General features: G+C 28.1%; 1 protein-coding gene and 1 pseudogene across 3 annotated transcripts; both read left to right on the plus strand.

Annotated features, from left to right (window-relative positions):
- Positions 1–11,312: 11,312 nt before the first annotated feature.
- On the plus strand, positions 11,313–21,354 carry LOC123215599 (secoisolariciresinol dehydrogenase-like). Of its 3 annotated transcripts, none has more exons than XM_044635768.1 (2): positions 11,313–11,440; positions 20,493–21,354. In XM_044635768.1, the coding sequence occupies exons 1-2, from the start codon at positions 11,334–11,336 to the stop codon at positions 21,280–21,282; spliced, it is 897 nt and encodes a 298-aa protein (XP_044491703.1). In that variant the 5' UTR covers positions 11,313–11,333; the 3' UTR covers positions 21,283–21,354. The 3 variants fall into 3 exon arrangements, with proteins under 3 accessions (XP_044491703.1, XP_044491702.1, XP_044491704.1); XM_044635767.1 differs by having other exon boundaries at positions 11,329–11,440; positions 20,475–21,354; XM_044635769.1 differs by lacking the exon at positions 11,313–11,440 and adding an exon at positions 18,145–18,237.
- A 3,283-nt stretch (positions 21,355–24,637) lies between these two features.
- LOC123216345 lies at positions 24,638–25,994 on the plus strand (annotated as a pseudogene).
- Positions 25,995–26,843: the final 849 nt, after the last annotated feature.

Below are 26,843 nucleotides of genomic sequence, written 5' to 3' on the forward strand. Positions count from 1 at the left end.
CTAAGTGCCTACATAAATTACAAAGCAAAAATCATCCATTTATTGCACCCAATAAGAATTAAATTGACTTCAGAGGAATGGATAAATTCTTTTAGGCCAAAAGATTTATTTTCATCCAAGGTTTAGTTTATTGACAAAATTTCATCCTTTAATTTTAAAAAATTCAAATATTTATCTGTCATATAATTCTATTAAAATTTTTGGTTAATTTAATCATAAGTTGCTGATTTATCATTTTTTAGTATAATAATAAAAATATCATTATAAATTGATAATTTTCTCGCTTATTTCAAATTAAGCCAAATTCCTAAAAGTCTCTTTAATTTTTTAGCATTGTTTGTTTTTTTTTTTTTTTTTGGTATCCAAACACTCGAATTCCATAAGTAGGTTCCATATTATTAAAAGGGAAAATACTATTTCCCACCCAAGTTTTACCCTTATCTCAAAAGTATACCCACCCTTGATGAAAAACTCAAATATCCACAAAAAGTTTAATCTGTTTAGATCCATCCACATATTTTTTATTAGGTATAAGGGTAAATTTGTCATTTTATCAATAATATAAAATAATTAAATTTTATTTCATTTTCCCCCTTTAATTTGAAAAACTAACATTTGTCATCTAAATTAAGTTTTAAAAAATTCACTTTTTCCCCCAGAAATGCAGCTACTTTCTCCGACGACGACGGAGAAGTTTTCCTCCAGAGGTCGACCACCTCTGGACGGCGATGATTGTCCAAGAAGGACGACCGTTGTCTAGATCTGGATGACTGGACGACGTTTCATCATCCAGATCTGTAGACGACGAAGCGTCGTCTAGAGCATCGTCTAGAGAATGGATGACGAGGGTCATCCAAAATGGACAACGAGCATCGTCCAGTGGAGGTCAACGAGCATCGTCCAAATCTAGATGACACTCTCTGGATGACGATCATCGTCTAAGAAAGACGACCATCATCCAGATTTGGATGACTGAATAACGCTTCATCATCCAAATCTTTGGACAACGAAGCGTCATCCAGAGCATCGTCTAGAGAATGGACGATGAGGGTCATCCAGAATGGACGACGAGCGTCGTCCAGAGAATGGATGATGCTCCGTCGTCTAGTGAAGGTCAACGAACGTCGTTTAGATCTAGATAATATTCGTCACTCTCCCTCCAGCCACATCGTCGCCGATGGCCGGAGGGAAAGTGAAAAAAAATTAAGGATTTAGGAAGGTAAAAGTCACTTTTCAAAGTTCAAGGATAGGGGTAAAAGTTAATTTTTAAAATTAGAGGGGGGAAATGGGATTAAATGATATAATTGGAATGTAAACAGTAAAATGATGGTTTTATCCCTCTATTTAACGGAAAACTTCATGGTGATTTAGAGATAGGTGGGTGTTTGAGTTTTTTATTAGACATGAGTATACTTTAAGATAAGGCTAAAAATTGGATGGAAAATAGTCCTTTTCCCTTATTAAAATTGTTTTATTTATCCAATAAAAAATTATATGTAGCTTTTAGTTATGTACTTCAAAAACCTTTCTTTTCTTTCTTGATCATCGTAACACCCAACTTTAGAGTTTGCCTCCTCGATAAAAGAGCTCTATGTTGCTAAATGTCTTAAAAGGGGATTTTGTGTTTTATGTGCTATTCTTGTATCGTAAAGTCAATAAATAATATATTATTATATAATTAGATAATTTTAAATTAAAGATAAAATAATATTTATTTATATAATAAAATAATATATTATATGTATATATATATATATATATATATATATATATATATATATATATATATATATATATATATATATATATATATATATATACACATACACACATTGCTCTTATAAAATACCCACCAAAATACAAAATAAACAAATGTTGTATAAGCATGAAAGAGACAAGAGAAAAGGGAAATTATTTACTAAGAACAAGAAATTCAGATTCAGATTAAATTAATTACTTGTAAATCTCCAGTAGTGCAAACCCTCCCCATTTGCCCTCTGAAAAAATTGCTTCCCGACGAACTCAAGGCTTGGTTGTAAAAATTTGGAGACTTCATAAGCGTATCAAAGCGGGTTGAAAGAGGAAATGAGACTTATTATAAAAACAATTGCTACTGTAACTCCTTTAGATATATTTAGGTGGGAATAAGTCTTTTGACTATTCTTTTACCCTATATTGAGATAGAGACTTGGTTGCGATAAGTTTCAACTAATTCATGTTATTGTGTTACATTAGTTTAGTAATTGGTTTATATTTTGTCATGATATCCTGTTTGTAATTTTATATGACTAAATGACCATTTTCCCACCCAGGATTTGCCCTAAAAAAATTTTCCACTCTTAGTTAAATAAATAACATTTTTTCACTCAAAATCAAATTTTATTGAAAAAATTAATAGTGTAAAGTATTCATTAATTTTGAAAAAAATAGTTTTTTTATATACAAATGTTTTAAACAGTTTAATTTTTAAAAAAATTAAAAGCTAACAAATAAATCTTTGGAATTTTTTCAAACTCCTATATATTTTGAAACTACTATATGATTTAAATATTTGTATTATGACATTTATGTCCATGCAGTGGTGGAACCAAGATTTTCGCTAAAGATGGGCCTTCATAGCTTTGTTATTGTTCATTAATCAACATAACACTTTATTAAATACTAAACTTTATATTACAAATGATGATTTACTAATTACAATTAAAGTTAAATTTGAATTGAATTTTTTCAAGTTTAAAAATAAATTCGGTTTGATCAAGTCCGAAATGAGTTCTGCTTAAACGTACTAAAAATTAAATATTTTTTAGCTCAAGTTGAGATGCATTTGACTCACCAAACTTGTAAGCCTAGAAAAGTTTGATACGAATCAATTAAACAACATTGTTTTAATCATTTTTTGCTCAATTACAATATAGAGCCAAAACTTGAACAACTTTAAAGTGAGTTTGGTTCAAATCAAGTCCTAATTACAATACAAAACACCACTATACTGATTTAGTGAATCTACAATGTATAGGTATAAATCAATAATTCTTTATTTTACTCAAGATTTAAATCATAAAATCTGAAATATTGAAATACAACTGAAACATACTTCATTCACAAGTACTTATATAATGAATACTTAGCATTGATGAATAATTATTTTTATATTAGCTTTTTAGTATTACATAGTATATGAAAATTATAACAAATATTATATGAAAACATAACAAATAGTATATGAACTTTAAAAAATGTACTAATAAGAACTTTTTTAGAATACTTAAATAAAATATTAATTTCTATTTGAAAGTAAATTAATGTTGAACATTACCTTTTTTATGGTAGCTAAATCTTATTAAAAATTTTTCAATCATTTTTTTAGAGTATAATCTTTTATTTCTCCATGTTAAAATATATATTATAATTTTTTTTAGAGTATAATGTTCTAGAACAGAGAAATGAGTTGCACATAGACATTTCATTAATCATATTATCAGCATCTAATAGACAAACATATAAAGATTAATTCTGAAAGGTTTCATTTTCTTAATTTTTATCTACTTAAGTTACAAATTGAATCGAGAAAAAAACTAAATTAATTTGCATTTCTTAACCCAAAAGCAAGATGAACAAATTTCTCTCAAATACACTAAATCCGTATGTTTTAAAGTTTGAGAACTTGAATAAGCAAATTTCACATTTACACCAAACTCATATACCTAAAAAAAAAAATTCTTAAAATAGTTCTTGCCCTTTACCGGGATCCCATTCCCAGTAAGGGTGATTAGATTGAATATACCCACATTTGTATATCCCAAAGCAAAAATGCCCACTTTTGAAGAACTTAAACGTATACCCAAAATTCAAACTATTTAAGTGGAAATACCCAAATATTTTTAAATAATACCAAAAAATCATGTCTTCTATATACACCCTAACCCTTCATGCCTTTTTCATACCATTCCAATTTTTAGTTTCATTTAATATCTGACATTATGAGTTCAATCAAAAAGAAATAAGTTTGTGTTTCTAAGTTTGATATAAAGGAAATATGTTCATGATATTGAGATATTTATACGAATTTTAACCTAAAACTTTATGTATCCGCTATTTAATGGATTGCTTTAAATACTCGTATAGAATTGTGACTAAAATTTGCAATGATATTATAATTGTAGGGGTGAAATGATATTTTACAATATGAGGCGTTATTAGATATCAAACAATGTGTGAGGGGTGATTTAATATTATACAATGAAGGTGTTATTGGATATTAGACTATGCATAAGATGAAAGGATATTTTACAATGTAGGGTTAATTGATATTCGCCAATGTATGGTGTACATAGAATTTTTCTTGAAAATTGGGGGGCTAAATTGATAGTTGCCAAAATTAGGTGTAATATATGAAGTATGGGGTAAATTGATATTTAATGATGTATTCCCATCTGCGGCCCATCCTTGATTGCGAAGATATTTTTTATCCATATTCCTGTCCCAATCTTATTTCTCATTTTTATTCAAAAATCTCTTCTCTTTTAAGGTCGAGGACCCTAAATTCAAATCGAAATTGTCATCTCTACCTTTCATTATAAAAATTTGGCCAAAAGACTTATTCCCACCTAAGGTTTAGTCCATTGTCAAACTCCCACTAATTAAGTTTTAAAAATTCAAATACCCATCTGTCAGTTGTTAAAGTTAACAAAATTCATTAGTATTAAAGTTATAATCATTATTTAACCGGTAATATTATAAAAGAATAAAATTTTATCTCATTCCACACCTTAATTTTGAAAACTTACTTTTTTTCTAGCTTAGTTTGAAAACCTTGGCTAGGATTCCAACATATTCAACTAACCACCTATATTAAGGGTATGTATGATTTGGTTTGATGTGGTTTGAGAGATTTTTCAAACCAAGCCAAAAAAAATGATTTGAAAAATTTTCAAACTAAAGCAAATTGAAAAATAAGGTTTGGTTTAGTTTGGATTATAGTTTGAACCATAGTTATCAATACCCTACGATACATGATACGAGTGAAAAACTGTACGTATCATAAGGTGTATCAAATTAGTAACGTATCTTATAATATGATACATATTATCGATACACTTTTTTAGAGAAAATGATTATGCAGTATTGGTGTTTATGAAAATTTTTAAATGTTAAGGATGTTTGTAATATTTTCTAAAATAATAACGTGTCAATTTTAATTTGTTATTATTTTATTAATATTCGATTATTTCATTTTTTAAAATATGCAAATACAATACGATACACAAGACATGATTTGAAAAATTAAGTTTTTGATATGCAATATAATAAATGATTCGACTACCATGGTTTGAACCTCTATGTGTGTGTGTACATATAAAATTTAATTAAATTAATTAAATTATAGTTTTCTAAAATATAATATAAATATGTAAAATAAATATACAATATATATATAATATATATTTAAAGAAAATGACAAAAAAAATGAAAGAAAACAAATTGTACACCTAGTTGTTTATTAGAAAATTCTATTATATATATATATATATATATATTAAAGAAATATAGTCTATGGTTTTGTTTAGTATGAAAATCATCCAAACCCCAACCCAAATTGAAAAAAATGGTTTGAAAAATTTGCAACTCAAACCAAACTATAATTTTTAAGTTGTTTGATTCGGTTTTACAATTTAAATTGAATTATCCACACCCCTAACTTGTATACCAAAGTTCCTAAAAGTGCTCCTTTACAATATTACAATATAACCTTCTTAATGTGGAATTCTATGACCAAATTCAATGATTAGATTTAAATAGGTATTTTCATAATTTTAGATAAATTTGGTATTTTTCCTAAAAAAATAGTATTTTAAAAATGAGTAAATTACATTTTCTCACTCAAGGTTAGCCTAAAATGTCTGTTTTCCACTTTTATATGAAATAAATAATATTTTTTCATTGAAAATCAAACTTTATTTTAAAAAAATAATAGTGTAAGGGTAAAATATTGATTTCACCATCTAAAAATTAAAAAAAAAAAATCTTTTACTGATTATACTTAAACATTTTAAACACAACAGTTTAATTTTTAAAAAGGTTTGAAAACTCATAAATTAATCCTTAAATTTAATTTGAAAGCTCTAGTCATCAACACATATTCTTCACCATTGTCATAACCTTACCAATGTTAGATTCCACAACTCTCTTTTCTGTCAAAACATGTGTTATCATCAACAACAACCTAAAATATTTGAACCGAAAAAGAATATGAAGAGGTTGAAATGAAATGAAATAGAGAAAGAGGGTGAAATCAATAATGGCTTGAATCGAAAAGAGAGGAAGAAGGGGATAAGACTGAAAGAAAAGATAAATAAGTTGATTCTTATAAAATTTGTACATTTGAAGGTTTAAAAAAAATCTTGGGATTATATAGTAAATTTGAAAAATGAAATAGTATAAATAAAGTGATTATTTCACTTCCTAAGATTGTTTTAGGATTTTTTTTTTAATGGCAATGCGATGTGTATCTATTTTTTATACACAAATATATACACATAGATATAATATTATATGATTTAGTGATTTTTGAATTAATAATAAAGTAACGTTTAATCATATGATAACACATTTATGTATATATATATTTGTATATTAAAAATAGATACACATAATTTTATTTTATTTTTAATTATGATAAGGTTTGACTTTTAGTGGGAATAATGCAGAGTTAAAAATTGTTTTTAGGCCGACCCTTAGGTTATTTAAGTAATTCACACATTAAAAATTATGACAAAATATGTTTATTAGCTATTTTTATGATTAAAATTGTGTTTAATATGATTATTGCATTATATATGATTCATATTTTAAATTCGCCTTCACAGGGATGGTTGTATCATTGTTCCAATTTCTTCTAAATTTCTGTAAAAATTTTCAAATTTTCTACCAAAAATTATTAGTCAATTATATAAATTCAGTGATTCTCCATAAATCTGCAATTTGAAGTCTCATCCGTCAACTTTTAAAAACTCAAAGAACTACTTATAAATTAATTTCTGTTAAAAATATCACTTAGAGTTAGGAGTAAAACTGTAGTTCAATAAATTTTTAAAAAATTAAAATTTTATCATATTTCTCCTTGAGATTTATAGTTTTGCCTTACTATTACTCCTCCAATAACCGAAGCTGACCAATCTCCATACTAGCGCTTCTCCCTCCCTTGGACGATGATAAATTATTAGTCGATCAGAGGTGGGCGATGATTCATCGATAAGAAGATGAAACAGACCTATGTGATGCTTGTTGTGCTTATTTTTGCTAGTAGAACGGCTTTTGCCCACAAATTTTTTTTAAATATATAACAATAGTAATAGGCCGGGCCGGGCCAGCCCACAGCCCAACCCTTATAATCCGTTGGCGAGTCCAGTCTGCTACAGTATCAGCCTGATCTTATCGTGCTAAGCTTTTTTGTTAGGCTGACACGACCCATTTGACAGCTCTAAGCTACATTAATGTGGTGCAAGAGAGCGACAGAATGCTGCCATTGACGAAGACCAAGTGAGCTTCTTCCACATATGAGGCAAAAAATTTGGGCCCTGAAAGTCTAATGCAGTATTTTTTTTTTTTTTCCTGGGAGACGCAGACTGATTAACTAATACAATTAATGTCATCAAATCAAGTAGTGACATAGATAAATGGATAAATAGACTTCACTTAAATCTAAAATCCTTATGGTGACCATTTCCAGATGACATACCAATATATGTCTGAATTATATCTCTCTGTCAATGCATTGAAACTTTTATTTTTCTTGCTTGTGCGATGATTCACGTCAAACTCTTCATAAGCTTATAGTAGATCTAATTTCTTACTGACATTTTCAAGTTCAAAAGCTAATATTATTGTTTTTCATAACCCTGAAGGGAAGAGAAGTCTTAGAAGCCTACGTGATTAGCATGAAGAGTTTGTTTTCGGTGTAATCTTGACATGGGAAAACGATCTAATCAAAACCATCCTGAGCTCTCCATTGAAGATGCTATGACATATTTAAAGGGGGACCTCTGCTTTCCTACCTTTTTATCGTTTCCATTCCAAGTTTTCATATAACTGACCTTTGTGCCTGTGCGAGCTTCTCGTAATAAAAATTAAATTAAAATAATGTAACAAAATATGTAAAGAATTTCTCTCAGTTCAATTATATAAATAGGAACGTTTATACACTGAAAGAGTATGCATGTTTGACAAGCTTTCTGAAAAAGAACTTTTATATGCCAGACCATTTATAATTCAGCCTGTGGTATTCAAATAGTGTATTATATCATTTATCAAAAACTTAATTTTCTGTATCATTAATACGACTTTCAAAAAATAAAATGTTAATAAAATGACATATCATCATATTTAAAAAATCACAAATACTTCTAAAAATTTAAAAACTTTTATATATATCTACTAGTACGTCATCATTTTGTTTTAGAAAAATATATCAAAATCATATTATAATATGTATTATATTATATTGTATAATACATTTATTATATTATATTTATTCTAATATATATTATTTTCTATCTATACGATATTATATCATATATCACATATTGTATATCTGTGGTACTGAACATTGTTAAGAGCTTACAATATCTGAATGGACGGTGTGACTGGTAGTTGTTATTCTGCATAAGACTGTTTAAATGATTAGGGTGATTTTACGCCTGGAAAATGATGTGAAATCAACTTGATGGATAGGAGTTGATAAACTCCATTGCCGAACTTTGACTTCTGTTCTAAAAATTAGGCGAATAGATTTATCCCTATGATTTCTTCATTGCCGAACTTTGACTTGATAAATTCTAAAAATCTTAAATATTTATCTACCAGTTTTTAAAGTTAACAAAATCTATTAATATTAAAAGTATAATTTTCATTTAATCAATTATATTTAAAAATATATAATTTTATTTTATTATCAACTTAATTTTGAAATTTTATTTTTTTTCCAAATTAATTTTGAAAACCTTAAGAGGGATTCATGCATATTCAACTAACCACTTGTACATCATAGTTTCAACAAGTGTTGCTTTATAATATTATAAGATAACCTTCTTTGATGTGGAATTCGATGACCAAATTTATTGTTTAGATTTAAATACATATTTTCATAATTTTAGATGAATTTGGTATTTTACCTCAAAAAAATAGTATTTTAAAAATTAGTAAGTTACATTTTCTCTAGTCATTGATATTGTTTCTTTATCATCGTCATAATCTTTTTTTGTTAGATCTTACAATTTTCCTTTTTGTTAAGATATAAGTTATCATCAACGACAATTTAAAATATTCAAAACCGAAAAATAGGATGAAGAGGTTGGAATGAAATGGAATAGAGGAAGAAGACAAAAAGGGTGAAATCAATTGTGGTCTGAACAGAAAAGAAAAAAAGAATAAAATAAAAGTAAAAGAATAAAGAATAAAGTTAGGTTTTATAAAATTTGTATATTTAAAAAAAATCTTGGAAATATATAGTAAATTTGAAAAATAAAATAACATGAATAAAACGATTATTTCATTTTTCCACACTATTTTAGGATTCCTTTTCTTTTCTATTACTATGTTTGACTTTTGGTAGGAATAATAAATGATATAGGAGTAGAAAATTGTTTTTAGATCAAATCTTAGGTGAAATAGTCATTTACACATGAAAAATTTATAAAAAAATACTTTTATTAGCTATTTTTATGACTAAAATTGTGTTCAATATGATGATTGTGTTATATATGATTCATATTTTAAGTTCACCTTCACAGGAAGCCTTTATTTATTTATTTTTTAAATAATAACGAATTAATAATTCTAAAAATCACGAACAATATCTCTCTTAATAATATAGAAAAAAAAAACAGGACCCATGCCGTGACATATTTGCTCACAAAAGTAGTGGATATTATTTTATAATTTATAGAAATTTAAAAAACCTTTTATTACTAAAAAAAAATATTATTACAAAGATAAATTATTTAGAAGATTATTAGATATTTATAAAATTATTAGATATATATTATTACTACTTTTAATAAATTTTGATAAAAATAGGTAAGTATAAATATTATTTTGTTTGATTAGTGATGATAAAATAATATTAAAATGTTATTTTATTTAAATGTCCTTGGATTGATTTTTTTTTTAAATATTCTTGATGTGATTTGTTAAATAAATTAAAAATAGAGTATTTTTGTCTTAAAAAATTAATAAATAAAGATAAAATCATTATAAAATCAAAGATTATTTTATAATCTTTTAAGACCTAATATTAATCTTTATAATGTCTATCGCATCATTATTAATAATAAAAAATTATTGGAATCTATTATTATGCACAAACTAAATAAAGTAACATAAAATAAATAAAAGATATCTAGTTAAAACTCTCAACTTAGAAATCAACTTCTTAAGACCCGGAAAGGAGTGTTTGTTTCATGTAAAACAATTAGTGAAGAATGAGATGAAAAGGAATGAGTTAAGAAGTCGGGAAGTCATAATGGTAATGAGGTATTAATAATGTAAGTGGAACACAGCTAAGCGATAGAGACGCATCCATCATCTGTGGGAAGGATGGTTGGGTGCCTAACTTCAATCTTCAGCGCCATACACACACACACACACAAGACAGCTAAGCAATAGAGACGCATCCATCATCTGCGGCGGTCCTACGCATACTTTACAAACCGGTGTGAAGCATGCATCCAGCATTCACTGTCAACTCAGAGCCGTGGATAAGCAAGCAACACCGCCCACATGACCATAATAATTCTGCAATATTAACGCAGCCATGCATTCCAAAATTCGGATCACGTGCTTAATTTAGCCTACTGATGTGAACAACGTGCTATGGGCACATTTGCCCTACACACAACGTGATCACCAATGTCAATATCTAAGACTTTTTTTTTTTTTAATTTTAGTTTTAATTGGGATACTTAATATTGTTGTTTGTGTGTTTCGAGAAAGCTGGATCTGAGGCAACAATGAGTAGACTTACCAACAACAAGTTTTACTAATAAATTAATATTGCTAAAGCCACACAGCAATTCCTACTTTGTTTACTGGGAATCAATTCCTGTTGATTTCATTTTGCCATGGCAGCATGCTGAAATGTATGTAGACTTGCACTATTGTTCCCAAAGAAATGGGACAAAAGAATGTTCTACTTTATAGCAATTTATTTCCCAATATTTAATACATCATGAGAACATTGCATATATATATAGGGACCACGTGGCAGCCGACGGCAAGGGATTATTAAACTAATCTTCTTATAGCTCTTCCAACTAAACCCAAAATGGTTTATTTATATGTTGTTCACTTTAAATTGTAAATCAGATATACATCGATCAACTTTTGAAGGTCTCCTCCTCTCGAAGATGGCAACCACATCCGTTCTCACTGCAATCACAAGAAGGTCAGTAAATTACAGTAACTCAATTCAAGTTTTAATTTCGTAATAGTTGTATCATTATTTCAATTTCTTCAAATTTTCTGTAAAAATTTTCAAATTTTCTACCAAAACTTATTAGTCAAGTATATAAATTCAGTGATTCTCCAGAAATCTGCAATCTGAAGTCTCATGGTAACCTAGGCCTCGATAAATTTTCTTTTTGCATCAAAGTTCTTCCTACGATACTGGAAAGCTAATATTATCAAATTAAAAACAAAATAATTTATGGTAATAATTGTTTTATCTACAATAAATGGCTGTTCTATCTTGACATTTTCAGCTGGTATTATCTACTAATCTTCTGTTCAGAAGTTTTCTTTTTTAAGTAATTAATTAAAGAGTTTTATAAGAGTTTCTTTTTTTTAAAGTAATTTTGTTTTATTAAAAATATTATTATATACATTTTAGTTATTAAAAATTATTTTTCAGGAACAAATCATTTTAAATTTCTAACTCTCTATTTTTTGAATTAAAATACATTCAAACTTGTAAAATAATTTATACATCTAATATTATTCTATTGGTAAATACATATAATTAATATTATATTTTTATCTCTATAAATTAGTTTCTTTTTGTATACAAGTTTGTGTACACATTTTGTATACACCGAACTATCCATTTAATATAAATTATTCAGTAATGTTATATGTATATATTTTTAATACATAATTTAGATATACAGATAATATATTATCATATAATTAGGTGTCATTTTATCTTTAATTTAAAATTATTAAATACGTAATAAAACATCATATATATACTTAAATTATATATAAAAAACGTGTATATATAGTTTTATTTTAAATTATTTACTTTATCACCAATTAGTATAATCAAAATTAATTTTGAAATAATATTAATAGATTTTCTCTTTAGTTCAGTTTGTTCATATGGACTATATTTTTTGCATGACCTGAAGAAAATAATTGGTGAAAGAGACCCTCATGGCCGGGTTGCCTTAATTTTATGCCCAAATGACTTTTTCCCACCCAAAGTTTGATGAGATAACATATTTTTATCTTTTAAATTTATTTTAAAAAAACCAATTTTCCATTATTTTCTTAAATTTACTAACAAAATATGTTAATTTTTCTAATAAAATTATTGAAAAGATAAAAGGCCCTCAAACTAAGTTACCTTTGCCCCAAAATTTTTTTTAAATAAAAATTTACCCTATTTTATAATAATTTCAATAGAAAATAATTAAAAATTGTATAATTCAAATATAGATGAAGGTGGTAACGACATATAATTATATGTATGGAGGCAAACTATAATTTTTATTTTTAAAAATTATAAGATTGGTAACAAATTTATAAGAGGGGTATTGAAATTTGAAAAGAGTTTAGTGTTTTTTTAAATTTTTAATATTTCAGTATGTGTCTCAATATTTTAAAAAATGATAGTTAAAAGTCCCAGGAATTAAACATGCAACAAATTAGAGGGTGTAAATGCATCATACAATATATTGGAGTTATAGTTATATTTTCAAAATATATGGGTAACTATGAATTTTCAAAACAAGATAGGAAAAGTATTTATTTGCCCCTAGTAATTTGAAAAAAAAAATAATGTTACATGTACATAATTTGTGTACACAAAAAAGGGATACAAATGATGTGTCATTATGTGATTGAGTGTTATTTTATATTTTATTCAAAATCACCTAATCATATAGTGACACATCATTTATGTATTTATTTTGTATATTCAAAATGCATATATATAGTTTTATTATTAATTATATTTACATCCTTAGAGATAACATAACACTTAAGTACACCTTTATTACAATATTGAGATAAATTTACATAAATAACCTTGGATTATTAAAATTAATTCTTAATTTTGACAAATGTATAAAAAATAATGTTTTTTTTTTTATTTGAATATGAGAATCATGGTTTGGTAAAGGTTATTTGTCCTAATTTCGTAGATTTTGTTGGACACAAAATTCGAAGATAACCCAAACTTTAAAGTTGGGTTATCATTATACTTCAAAATAGTAAATCAATAACATATGATTAAACTAAATGAAAATTCTGATAGAATAATATGAGGGAAGTATATTTGAATTTTCCAAAATTAAAAGACGATTGCCAATAAACTAAACTCTTTTGGCCTAAAAGAATTTATCCATTGGTTAGTAGCCACATTAATTTTTATTGGGTACAATAAATGGATGATTTTTGCTTTGTAATTTTTATTGGGTACAATAAATCTATCTTTTATTTTTATTGGGTACAATAAATGGACTTACCAATTGTTTCCCTTTTCGAAGTACACGACCGAAAGCTGACACTTTGTTAGTTGTCGTCGGCTTCTGAACAATTATTGGTTAGTCCTACACTTGTTGTTGGACTTCATCATCTGATAATTCGTCTAAATGGAAAAAGTTCACAAATTTATGTTCATCATTATTTTATAATTAAGCAATTGAAAATAAAAAATAAGTAATACAACTAATTGAAAATAAAAATTAAGCATGGTGAATAATAACTTGTACTAATTCTGATGCCTAAACATAAGAATGCTCAAGTCTTACAATTCGATTATTTAATGATGTCATGTTGTCCTGCATCTCCCTCCGAAGCATCGATGTTTGTTGTTGCCATTGGTCCTGTATCTCCCCCCGAAACATCGATGTTTATTGTTGCCATTGATCCTGTATCTCCCCCCGAAATGTCGATATTTATTATTGCCATTGGTCTTGTATCTCCCCTCAAAACGTCGATGTTTGTTGTTGCCAATAGGATTGCATCTCCTCACGAAGCGTTGTTGTTTGTTGTTCCCAATAAGATTGCATCTCCTCATGAAACGCTGATGATTGTCGCTCCCAGTCTGCGCACATTAATACAGTATGCTGGTCCAATTGCTGCTACATCTGGGAGTTAATGCCTCTTCCATGTTCCATTAAGATTTATTGAAGACAGTCATATGATACACTACTGTACGATGTCCCTTGGGCTGAGTGTCTTACAGGCTCGTTTATCTAGTGATCTCGAGAATGGGAGGCACAGGAAGTAGACATCCATGGCGGGAAAACAAGTACATTAGGTGAGACTCTATGTGACTCTTGGGAGTATGTTGTGCGAGAGGATAACACCTGTGGACGGGATGTATGTCCAATATTAGACATCTTAGGAACCACGAGTCTGGCACCTCGTGATAAAGAAATTCATACGGAAGTAGTGGAAGACGATAAAGACCCTTTGAGGGCTATTTGAAAGGCAATTGGACGGTTCGACTGGATGACATCATCATTGTCTGATTGTGTAAATGGTGTCTGTTCTCCCATAAACTCCAAAGCTCAAATATTCCACTCAGAGTAATGTTCAATCTTGGTCGGATGTAATGCAGTTGTAATCTCCTCCTAGAACATGAAAGAAATTTATAAAAATTAATAAAATACAAAACGGAATAATAAAATAAAAATGAGCAACATACCGGAGAAGCGTCCCAAAGTATCGATATGTCATCCTATGTAGGTAGTACAATTGTTTTCCATTTTAGGATACGGGGGATTCGATCATTTGCTACCAAACGGATATAAGGCGATAGATTCTGAATCGTCTCATAAATCTAATACTACACAATGTACAACATTTATGGTTAGTATTTATAATAGTCATTATGAATGTAAACTTTATCTAGTGTATGATACTTACTTGAAAAGCAATCGGGTATCCCAAAATACTGTAACTGAGAAGTGAGAGTGGACTTGTGTACGACGGGTAATGTTCAACACAATATTGATATTTATTATGTATACCTTTCGTATCGAGTCAACTGTTTTATTCTATATCAGTGTTCCTTATGGGTATCGACTAAATGTATCTAAATTATTCGCTAAATGCAAAAAATGATCGCTAAATGCAACCATGTCAGTGTTAACACCAAGGGATGGCGTTGATGTCAACCCTTATTTCCTAGTTAACGCTAACCCTTTTTTACGTTTTTTTAATTTCAGTTAAATGCCACCTTTTTTTTTAGTTTAAATCCTTAAATGCTAATTTTTTATTTTTTTAAGTTAAATTCTACTAAATAATCTTTTTCGATCGTCATTTCTTCCAGGATATAAAGTGGATGTGGTTAAGTTTTTGTGGGGTGCTCTTTTTTTAATATCCTTACTTTGAAGAATTCTTAATCTGAAGAATTCAGTTTTTTCCTTCCTTCTTTTGTTTTTGAAGATGAGGAAGAAGAGAGTGTGATTTTTTTATCACTTTGAAAGAAGAGGAAAAAGAGAGAAAAAGTTACAGAGAAAAAGAGAGAGAATATCTATATGAAAGATTAAAGAAGAGTATTTTGGAGAAGTTGATTACTATTGTGGTATATTTGTTTAGGTGTTAGAATGAGTGACATTTTTGTATATACGGATTAAATAGTGGTAAAAATTTCAATTTCCAAAAAACTAAAGTAGCTGAAACACTTGCATTAATTAGAGGGAAATTCTTTTTCCTTTTGGTCAATGTGTGAAAAGATCAAGAAAAGAAGGCGAAAAGACTAAAGAGAAGCTGAACACATACGCATTAATTAGGGGGAAAGTTTCCTTTAGACCAAAGTGCATGAAGCGGCTCACCGGCCGTATGAGTTACTCGATTATATAGTTTAAACTCAAGCTTAAACTTGTTTATATTAACATGTTAAATTTGAACTTGAGCTTGAACTTGTTGATATTGGGCTAGTTTCAAAATCATTCGAATTAAGCTCAAACTCGAACTCGAATAAGCTCAATTTAAATTCAACCTTAATTGTAATATATTAAGTAAGGTAAATTGATATTTAATTATGTATCTCCATCTCAGATCTACCTTTGATTGTAAGAATATTTTTTATCTCAGTCTTCATCCTATTCCTCATTTTTATCGTGAAATATCTTTCTTGTTAAAGTCAAGAAGAGTCAAAGATCCTAAATTTGGATTATAATTGTTATCTCTACCTTTTGTTATAAAAATTAGGCCAAAAAACTTATTTCCACCTAAGGTTTAGTCCATTATCAACTCCCACCCACTTAGTTTTAAAAATCCAAATACCCACTCATCAGCTATTAAAGTTAACAAAATTCAATAATATTAAGAGTATAATCATTATTTAACTAATAATATTTAAAAAATAAAATTTATCTCATTTCTCATCTTAATTTTAAAAACTTAACTTTTTCCAGCTTAGTTTTGAAAACCTTAGGTGGGATTCGTTCATATTCAGCTAATCATCTGTATACCACAGTTCCAGCAAGTGCTTCTTTATAAAATTACAAGATACCCTCCTTTAATGTGGAATTTGGTGACCAAATTCATTGTTTAGATTTAAATAGGTATTTTCATAATTTTAGATATATTTGTTATTTTTCCTTAAAAAAATAGTATTTTAAAATTGAGTAAATTAAGTATCCCCACTCAAGGTTAGCCTAAAACCTCTTTTCCTCCCTTATATGACGTAAATAATATTTTTCCACCTAAAATCAAATTTAAAAATAAATAATAATAATAATAATAGTGTAAGGGTAAAATCCTAATTTCATCATCTAAATTTTTTAAAAAAAAATTTATACAAATCATATTCAAACATTTTAAATGTGATAGTTTAATTTTTAAAAATGTTTGAAAACTCACGAATTACTCCTTAAATTTAATTTGAAAGCCTTAGTCATCAACATAGCTTTTTCACCATCTTCATAATCTCACCATTGTTAGACCCCACAACTCTCTCTTCGATCAAGATATGAGTTGTCATCAACAACAATATAAAATATTCGAACTGCAAAAAAATATGAAGAGGTTGAAATGAAATGGATTAGAGGAAGAAGAGAAAGAGTGTGAAATCAATGACGACATGAATCAAAAAGAGAGGAAGAAGGGAGTAAGAGTGAAAGAAAAGAGAAACAAGTTGATTCTTATAAAATTTGTATATTTAAAAGTTTAAAAAAAAATCTTGGGATTATATAGTAAATTTGAAAAATGAAATAATATAAATAAAATAATTATATCATTTCTTAACACTGTTTTATGATCTTTTTAAAACAATATTATTTATACTTATTTTTTATATACAAATATAAACATACATGAATATATCATCATATGATTGAATATTATTTTATTTTTAATTTAAAATTATTTAATTACATAATATTACATTTATATTTATGCATATTTATGTACTAAAAATTAGTACCCATAATTTTATTATTTTTATTATTATAAGGTTTGACTTTTGGTGGGAATACGTGATCTAGGAGTAAAAAATTGTTTTTAGACTGACCCATAGGTGAGAAAAGTAATTTATACGTTAAAAATTATGACAAAATATGTTTATTAGCTATTTTTATCATTAAAATTGTGTTTAATATGATTATTGTATTATATATGATTCATATTTTAAGTTCACCTACACGGGAAGCCTTTATTTTTATAATTAAAATTCGTTTTTTTAAATAAAAAAGATTAATAACACTAAAAATCACCTAATATCCCTCTTAATAATCTATAATTAAAAAACAGGGGCCCATAAGGGTCGTATTATATAAACATATTATAATTATTTATATAAATTATATATATTATTTGTGTACGTAAATTTATTGTAAAAGTAATTTACAGAAATTCTCATTTATATTAATTTAATGCATTATAAGGAAAATGGGTTATTTATATGCCCTTCTCTTTAAATCATAAATCAGATATACATCGTTCAACTTTTGAAGGTCTCCTCCGGAAGATGGCAACCACATCAGTTCTCACTGCAATCACAAGAAGGTCAGTAAATTACAGTAACTCAATTCAAGTTTTAATTTTTCATAATAGTTGTATCATTGTTCCAATTTCTTCAAATTTTCTACCAAAAAAATAAATTCAGTGATTCTCCAGAAATCTGCAATCTGAAGTCTTATGGTGACCCAGGCCTCAATAAATTTTCTTTTTGCATCAGAGTTCTTCCTATGATACCGGAAAGTAATATTATCAAATAAAAAACAAAATAATTTATGTTAATAATTATTTTATCTACAATAAATGGGTGTTCTATCTTGACGTTTTATGCTGGTATTATTATAGAATTTTTCTGCTTTTTTATATCGTTTGTTTTATTAAAAATATTATCTAGTAATTTTGTGCTTGCAAGTCTTTGTTTTTTTTTTTTCCCTCGTTAATAGAAATAATTTTTTTCCTTCATTTTATGTAAATTTTTAATTTATTATACTCATTTTAATTATTAAAAATTATTTTTTCAGCTATAAATAATTATAAATTTCTAACCCTCTATTTTTTAAATTAAAATACATTAAAACTTGTAAAAAAAATTTATACCTCTAATATTATTCTATTAGGAAATACATATAATTAATGTTATATTTTTATCTCCAAAAGTTAATTTCGTTTTGTATACAAGTTTGTGTACACATTTTGCATACGCTAAATTATTCATATGGTATAAATTATTAACTTTTCAATAAAACTATGTATACAAATAATGATATATTGCTATATGATTAAGTGTTGATTTATATTTATTTTTCAACTATCAAATTATATAATGACACGTTATTTATGTATAAAATTGTGCATATAACACTACTATTGACTTTTTTACCAACAATTATAATCAAAATTAATTTTAAAATAATATTAATAGATTTTCTCCGCATGTTTAGTTTATTCATCTGGACTATATTTTTGACATCACCTGAAGAAAAATAATTAATCAAAGAGTGAAAGAGACCCTCGTGGCGGGGTTACCTTTATTTTATGGCCAAATTATTTTTTCGCACCCAAAGTTTAATGAAGTAACATATTTTTATCCTTTAAATTTAAAAAATCCAATTTCCCACCGGTTTCTTAAATTTGCGAACAAAATATGTTAATTTTTCTAATAAAATTATTAAAAAGATAAAAAAAGGCCCTCAAACTTATTTACCTCTGCCCCAAAATCTTTTTTGAATAAAATTTTACCCTATATAATAATAATTTCAATAGAAAATAATTAGAAATGGTATAATTCAAATATAAATAAAAATATCAATGATGTATAATTGTATGTAGTGGCAAACTATAATTTTTAATTTTAAAAATTATAAGGGTGGTAAGGAATTTTTAAGGGTGATTTCGAAATTTGAAAAAAGCTTAAATTTTTTTATTTTTAATATTTCAATATGTATTTTAATAGTTTCAATAATGATATTTGTAACTCTAAATAACTAAACACAACACAACAAATTAAAGGATGTAAATGTCATATTACGACATATTGGAGCTATAGTATATTTTCAAACTATATGGATAACTATGTAATTTTCAAAAGAAAAGATAGGAAAAGTATTCATTTGCTCCTAATAATTTTAAAAAAAAAAAAGCAATACACATTTTGAGTACACAGATGATATATCATTATATAATTGAATATTACTTTACTTTTAATTCAAAATTATATAATCATATGATGTACATCATTTATGTATCTATTTTATATACTCAAAATAAATATATATAATTTTAATATTAATGGTATATACATCTATATAATATTGGGCATAATTCAATCCAACAACGATATTATTATAATTTAAACTTTGAAGATAATATAACCCTTAGGTACTATAATACTTAGATAAAATAACATTAATAACCTTTGATAATTAAAATTAATTGTTCATAATAACAAATATATAAAAATTAGTTATTTTAAACTTGCATTCGAAAATCTGTTGTTTTGTTAAAGTTGGTTGGGAAATAGTTATTTGTCCTAATTTTATAAACTGAGTTGAACACAAAATTTGGAAGAACTGCTAGATTGTGGCCGTCTCATCACAAACCAAACATAATTTTAATTTTTACTACACAAAAGAGTAAGTTAAAATTTGATAAACGTGATAAAGATTTAAATTTAAATTTCTTTAAATTTAAATATTTTATTAATTTTACTAATACTTAGGTATAATCAAGAGTTATGCCTAAAGTAAACAGATTTATGTTTTCTCGTAATAAATCTAAAATTTTAGTTGTGCACAATTGCGTAGACTAGAGGGAAAAGTGGCAATGATCACAGGAGGAGCCAGTGGCATTGGTGAGTGCACAGCAAAACTCTTCGCAAACCATGGAGCTAAAGTTGTAATCGTCGATATCCAAGACCAACTTGGCCATTCAGTAGTCGACGCCATCGGCACATCAAACTCTTCCTACGTCCATTGCGACGTAACCGATGAATCCCAAATAAAAAATGCCATTGACCAAACCGTTTCAACTCACGGCAAGCTCGACATAATGTTCAACAACGCTGGCATTATCGGTGAGCACAAGCCACGCATAATTGACAGCACAAAGGCCGATTTTGAGCGAGTTCTTAGAGTAAATGTCACCGGAGTTTTCCTCGGCATCAAGCATGCAGCACGTGTTATGATTCCAGCTTGCAGTGGAAGCATAATTTCAACAGCTAGCATAGCCTCACAAATTGGCGGCATGGCCTCGCATGCGTATTGTTCTTCAAAACACGCCGTGTTGGGGTTAACAAGAAATGTTGCTGTTGAGCTTGGACAATTTGGCATTAGAGTGAATTGTTTGTCGCCTTATGCTGTTGCAACGCCTATGGCCACAAAATCTTTCGGGCTTGGCGATGAGGAGATTGAGAATTTGATGCATTCGCTTGGTGTGTTGAAAGGTGTGAAACTTAAAGCAGAAGATGTAGCAAATGCAGCTCTTTATTTAGCAAGTGATGAAGCCAAGTACGTGAGTGGACATAATCTTTTTATAGACGGGGCTTTTTCTATTGTTAATGGGTCATTTGGGAAGCTTCAGAATCCCGATTCTTGATTGTATTTATTTCAAGAATTTTTCGTTTCTTTGAAAGTTAATGGTGTCGCAATAAATTCATATCTTGAATCACTAAATGCCTACATGGATTACAAAGCAAAAGTCATCCATTTATTGTACCCAATAAGAATTAAATTGACTACTAAGGAATGGATAAATTCTTTTAGGCCAAAAGATTTATTCCCATCCAAGGTTTAGTTTATTGACAAAATCTCATCTTTCAATTTTGAAAAGTTCAAATATTTATCCATCTTATAATTCTATTAAAATTTTGTGTTAGTTTAAATTCTGAAATTTTCTGTTAGCTTACATGTAAAATTTAAATATTCACTTGTAAAATTTTCCAAAAATTCCAAAATGCCCTTGAAACATTTTGTATCAGTTTTGGGGTATTTCAGAAATGGATGCGTCTATAAAACGAGGAAACGCGCTAAAGATTATCATGGGCATTGTAAAATGGAAAAAGCTTGGCCAGATATTTTATGGGGTGGTTGTTTGAACATCAATGGAGGCTTTGCAGTTAAAAAGATAAGCTTTGGACAAATTTAGGTCCAGCTGGAGACAATTATGATTCCATCCAGGATATGAAAAGCCACAGACTTGGGTATCAGTATTACAAAACAAAAAAGTTTCAGGCCTTAGAATGAGTAATAGTTGACGTAATTGTGTGGTGAAGAGCCTCTGTTGATGCTAACCACAAAATCATGTTCCTCCAAGAGAAAGTAAAGTACCAAACAAATGGAGTTTTTGGGCCATAGTTTTTTAGTAAGTAGTCATTAAAAAGCAAATTACTCTCAAGTTGCTTCACACATCTGTGAAGAGCTACTTCTCTCTCTCTGACTGTAGAAGTAGACTTTCTCACTCTGGAAAGATTTCCTCAAAATAAGAAATATTGTTTTATGATTCTTCACCTTCTTATTTGGAGATTCTACTTCAACCATAAGTTCCGGAGATATCTATATTCAGTCTTCATCTTGTCAGCAGTCAGCCTGCAGTTGTCTCTCTATTTTTGAGAGCATTAAATAAACTTTCTTCCTTTACATCTATATATTTATAAAAAAAAAGCAGCAAAACAGAGAGTTAAATGAAATATATTGAGGCAATCCCATTTACAGTGATGGTGATTATGGATGACTACGCTTGAGGGTTGACCATTTTAGTTACATCTGCTAAATGCTAGGCTCTTTCATTCTTCTTCCTTAATCCTTTTTATTTCAAAAAGAGATGACTAAGTTCCTTAATTCACTTTCACTCTCGCTTTTCATAAGTATAATATAAATAACTTCTTCTAATTCTTGACTCATACAGAATGGAAAAATCAACCTTCAGCTTACCTCCTTTGATTCGGATCTTCTTCTTGGATTTAACAGGGTGGGTTTTTTATCTTTTCCTCTATCTTCTTCAATATCAAGTTTAGTTTTTGACACAAAATTCATATACATTGAGTTGTGGTTGATATTGATACATATGTTTACGAAATTTGTAGGATAGCAATTGCTTAAAACCTTGCATTCCTGCGATTATCATATGGTTTATAAATAAACAAGGATCACACTTATGGTTGGAAGATAATAACTGTTAGTATATTTGAGATTACATCCCTCTTTTACACAGGTTTTCAATAAAAAGGTGAAAAAACAAAATCTGTCACATTTGTTTTGTATAAAATCAGAAAAAAAAATATATTAGTTCAGCTAAGGATTTAAATTCTTGGTATGGCAGTATGGTCCCCTTCTTGGTGGAACAATTTAATCTTTATGTCCGCCAAAGTTTTAATATTGAGCAAACCATTAAATCGCTATGGTCCCCTCAGTTTCAAATTTTGTTCAATGTTAATGTAAATTATTTAAACTGAAAAGCCCTACCTAATTTTAGTTTAATTAAATATTATACTAAATACTAGTAGATTTTAGTGATCTTAAATTCATTATAATCAATTAATTATTTATTTTAGAGAGAAAATTTTTAAGCTAAAGAAGGATTTTCATAAGAAATCGGCAATAAATTGTGGAGGCACCAAATGTGCTTTAGTATTTGTCATCTGTAATAATATTTTCAAGGAGTGACCGTAATAAGAATCCAAATAATAACAGATGATGAACCCAACACCTAGCAGCCCACGCATAAAATCGTTAATCGGCATGAAGGAACCAATTTACTGTGGCAGAAAAACAGATCTAGATTTGGGAACGCTTCCCACCTCTGAATCCAATGAATCATGGCCAAATGTAACAATTCAGTCATCAATAGCCTTAAGATTTGTGTTCAGTCATCGGCCGATTCATTAACCTTTTCATCTTTCTTCAGTCAAGGTAGTCAACAGTAGATAAAAAGGAGGGCTGTTGAGAGTCTTGGCTAGCGTTGGTCGTCAAAGAAGAGAAGAAATTATAAACCCTAATAGGGAAGAAATGTAACCTTTTAAACTTTTAAGTGAAGAAGAAATTATTAGTTTTTAAGATTTAAAGAGAAAATAATATAAAATTTTAGTTTATTTTTAATATTGCTGATTAAATAACGATTTTATCCTTAAAACTAATGAATTTAACAATTAACAAATAAGTATTTGAGTTTTTAAAAAACAAAAAATAGAAATGTGGGAAAGGAATAAACTTTGAGTGGAAATAAGTGCTCTGGCCTTTTTTTTTTTGTTGTCATCTTGGTACTATCTGACCTGGTGTTGTATTGCTAATAATAAAAAAAAAGAGCAAAAGAAATTTTTAAAAAATAAAATATTTTGGATTGGAAAATTATTGGTGAAATTTCTTTAAATACAAAATTCTAGAACAGAAAATCTAAATAATCTCTTAATATAAAGGTATAACTAATAATTTAAAAATAAATAATCTTCCTATCATTTGCACTTTAATAACATGACCACTTGACATATCAATAGATTTGTCAGTTGCTCGTGTTAGCATAATGTAACAATTGCTTAGTGTCAAAATATATTGAGTCTATAAGTATAAATATTGAAATTCATATTACACAAAATCAATTGACTTATATTAAAATCTAATCTATCACCACTCACTTTACTCTTTTTTATTATATGTGTGACTATTTTTCTCTTAGTTTTCAACACTTTTTCTGAAGTACAACCATCATAGACTGTTAAGTCCGTCATTTAGTTGAGTCCATTTGAACAGATGCATTGTTATTTGTATCCAAGAATACTTTAAGTTATTGGGTTTGTCGTCTGACTTGTACTCTGATACCATATCGAAATATATATTAGATTTATACGTGCAAAGATCAAAACTCATATTAGATAAAACCAATTAATTATCTTCATACTTATAGGCATAATATATTCCCACACTAATACATTTTTGCAACAAAACGACATGGACTAGTGATGAAAGTAGTCTCTTTTTCTAGCTTAGCTTGGAGTATCCAAACTGTCTTATTCTCCGTGATCGTGGAAAGAGACCTCGATTCTTGGTAATTAAAGCTAAACCTAGATCTTCTTCTCATTATTGTAACAGTAAGTGCATACTATATACTTAAAACCAAACTAAATTCAAACAAAGATTTTGCTATCAAAAACTTCCCTCGTATATATACATACACTGTATTACAGAAAATCTTTACCATTATAACCCTCAAGAGTTAGTTTGAGTAATAAAAGATAAGACTTCATCTAAAAGAGAGCATGAGTTCAAATCTGCTCTAACGACATATCAAGATTAAACTCTCGACTTACTTGATTGAGTGATTGTAGGGTTGGTCACTGGACCCGAGATTTGTTCTATTCAATGTGGTTGGTTTGGTCCCAAAAATGGTGATCAAACTTGAATGAGGTTTCTCATTACTAAAAAAAATCTTTACTAGTATAATCCATAGTAGTATCCACATTTTGTGTACACGGATCCTTTTTATGTGCCCATGTTCAAACCATTTGGTATTGTTTTTGCAGCTGCTTTCAGTGTGGGCTTTTTTTTTTTTTTTTCTAAAAAACAAATTCTCTTCACTATGACAGGTTTGTTCATTGATTAAACCTTAATTTCTTCCATTTTAGCACTATTCCTTAACCAAAAAATGTTTTTCTTTCTTAATATGAGTTCATCGTTGAGGTTATATTATATAACAATGTTTTTAGAACCGAATTGACTCAATGAAAGAAATAGTCTAGTCTAACTAGTAGTCAAATCGATTGACCAATGATTAGATCAGTTAATTGTTCAAAATAATATTTAAAAATTTTTTATATAATTTATCATTAATTATATAATTTGACTTATTTAACATTATAATAAGTTTAGTTTGATGGTATATATTCAAATGTGATGAGATCTTTGGTTTAAGTTTGCATAATGAATTTTCGAAAAAAAATTAATTTTTTTTGTTGACCGAGCCATATTTAGTTTTATGTCCAATCTAATTAGACGGTCCAAATGGTTTAATGTGGTTCAATGTGATTTAATTGCAAAACGGTTTTTAGGTATATCAAAACCAATTTAGATTGCAGTTAATAATTCAACCAACTAGACCAGCAAGTCTGATCTAGTTTAAAACCATGCTATATAATGCAGTGTGGTAGGTGCAGTTATAACTGGAATGGCGTATGACACAATTACGTGGGGACAAGTTCGAGAGGTTGATGAAAGTAGGCAGTTCTTCTGTATCATCAAGAAAATACATTTATGTTCTAAATCTAAGATTTGTTATTTATCTGTTTTACAGCTTTCCTGATGGCTGGAGCCTGGACGTAGGTCATCGATTTCTGTAAAGATATCAAGAAAAATATGTGTTTGGTATGTTTTTTATATCAAGTAAGTCAAAATTTCTCAAACGTGACAGAAACTTAAACTCAAGTTTTATCTTTGTAAGTTCTAATGTTTCACAAGTTTTGTTAACCCTTCGAGTCTTGTTTATGTTAAATATGAATAAAAATGGAGAAATTGGTATGCTGTAGCTAATTGTAAAAATAGGGGAAAACTAGCGTGTTCCAGATTTTTTTATGCAAGGACCTTCCATTTATAAAGTTTAACTCTATGTTTTAACATTCAGTTCCTTGTTTTTTTTAAATCTCTGTCTGCTCATTGCTATTATCACCATTGAAAATGTTGAGACTTCTGGCAGAACTATTTTATTTACTGCATGGCGGCTAACTTTATATAGGAATTGAATTGAATCAATTGATAGTTTTTTTTTTTTTTTTGGGTGAATAATCAATTGATAGTTGATAGCCTGAAGAATGCTAGGAAAACGATTGCTTCTGTTGGCATTTAAGGGCCTCAATTTTGGCGTCAGAAGTTAATGGAGAAGAAAGTTGGGTTAGAGAGAGGTGGCCTGGCCCCAGGATTTAATTATGACATAATTGAATGCATTAATGTACATTTTATGGCAACTCACCCCATCTCATCTTTTATGGAAGGCCACCAAGGTTTATTGTATTCTCAAACTCTTATTTGTAAAGTTTTAAAGAGTTAAACACTCATTAATTTTTAGTTATAGTTAAAGGTAAATCATCATTTAATAAAAAATATTTTATCATATTCTCTCCTCCTTTAGTTTAAAAATCTAATAATTTCTCTCTACTCAATGTTTGAAAAGTAATT

This window comes from Mangifera indica, chromosome 5 (genome assembly GCF_011075055.1).
Source record: "Mangifera indica cultivar Alphonso chromosome 5, CATAS_Mindica_2.1, whole genome shotgun sequence".
NCBI lineage: Eukaryota > Viridiplantae > Streptophyta > Magnoliopsida > Sapindales > Anacardiaceae > Mangifera > Mangifera indica.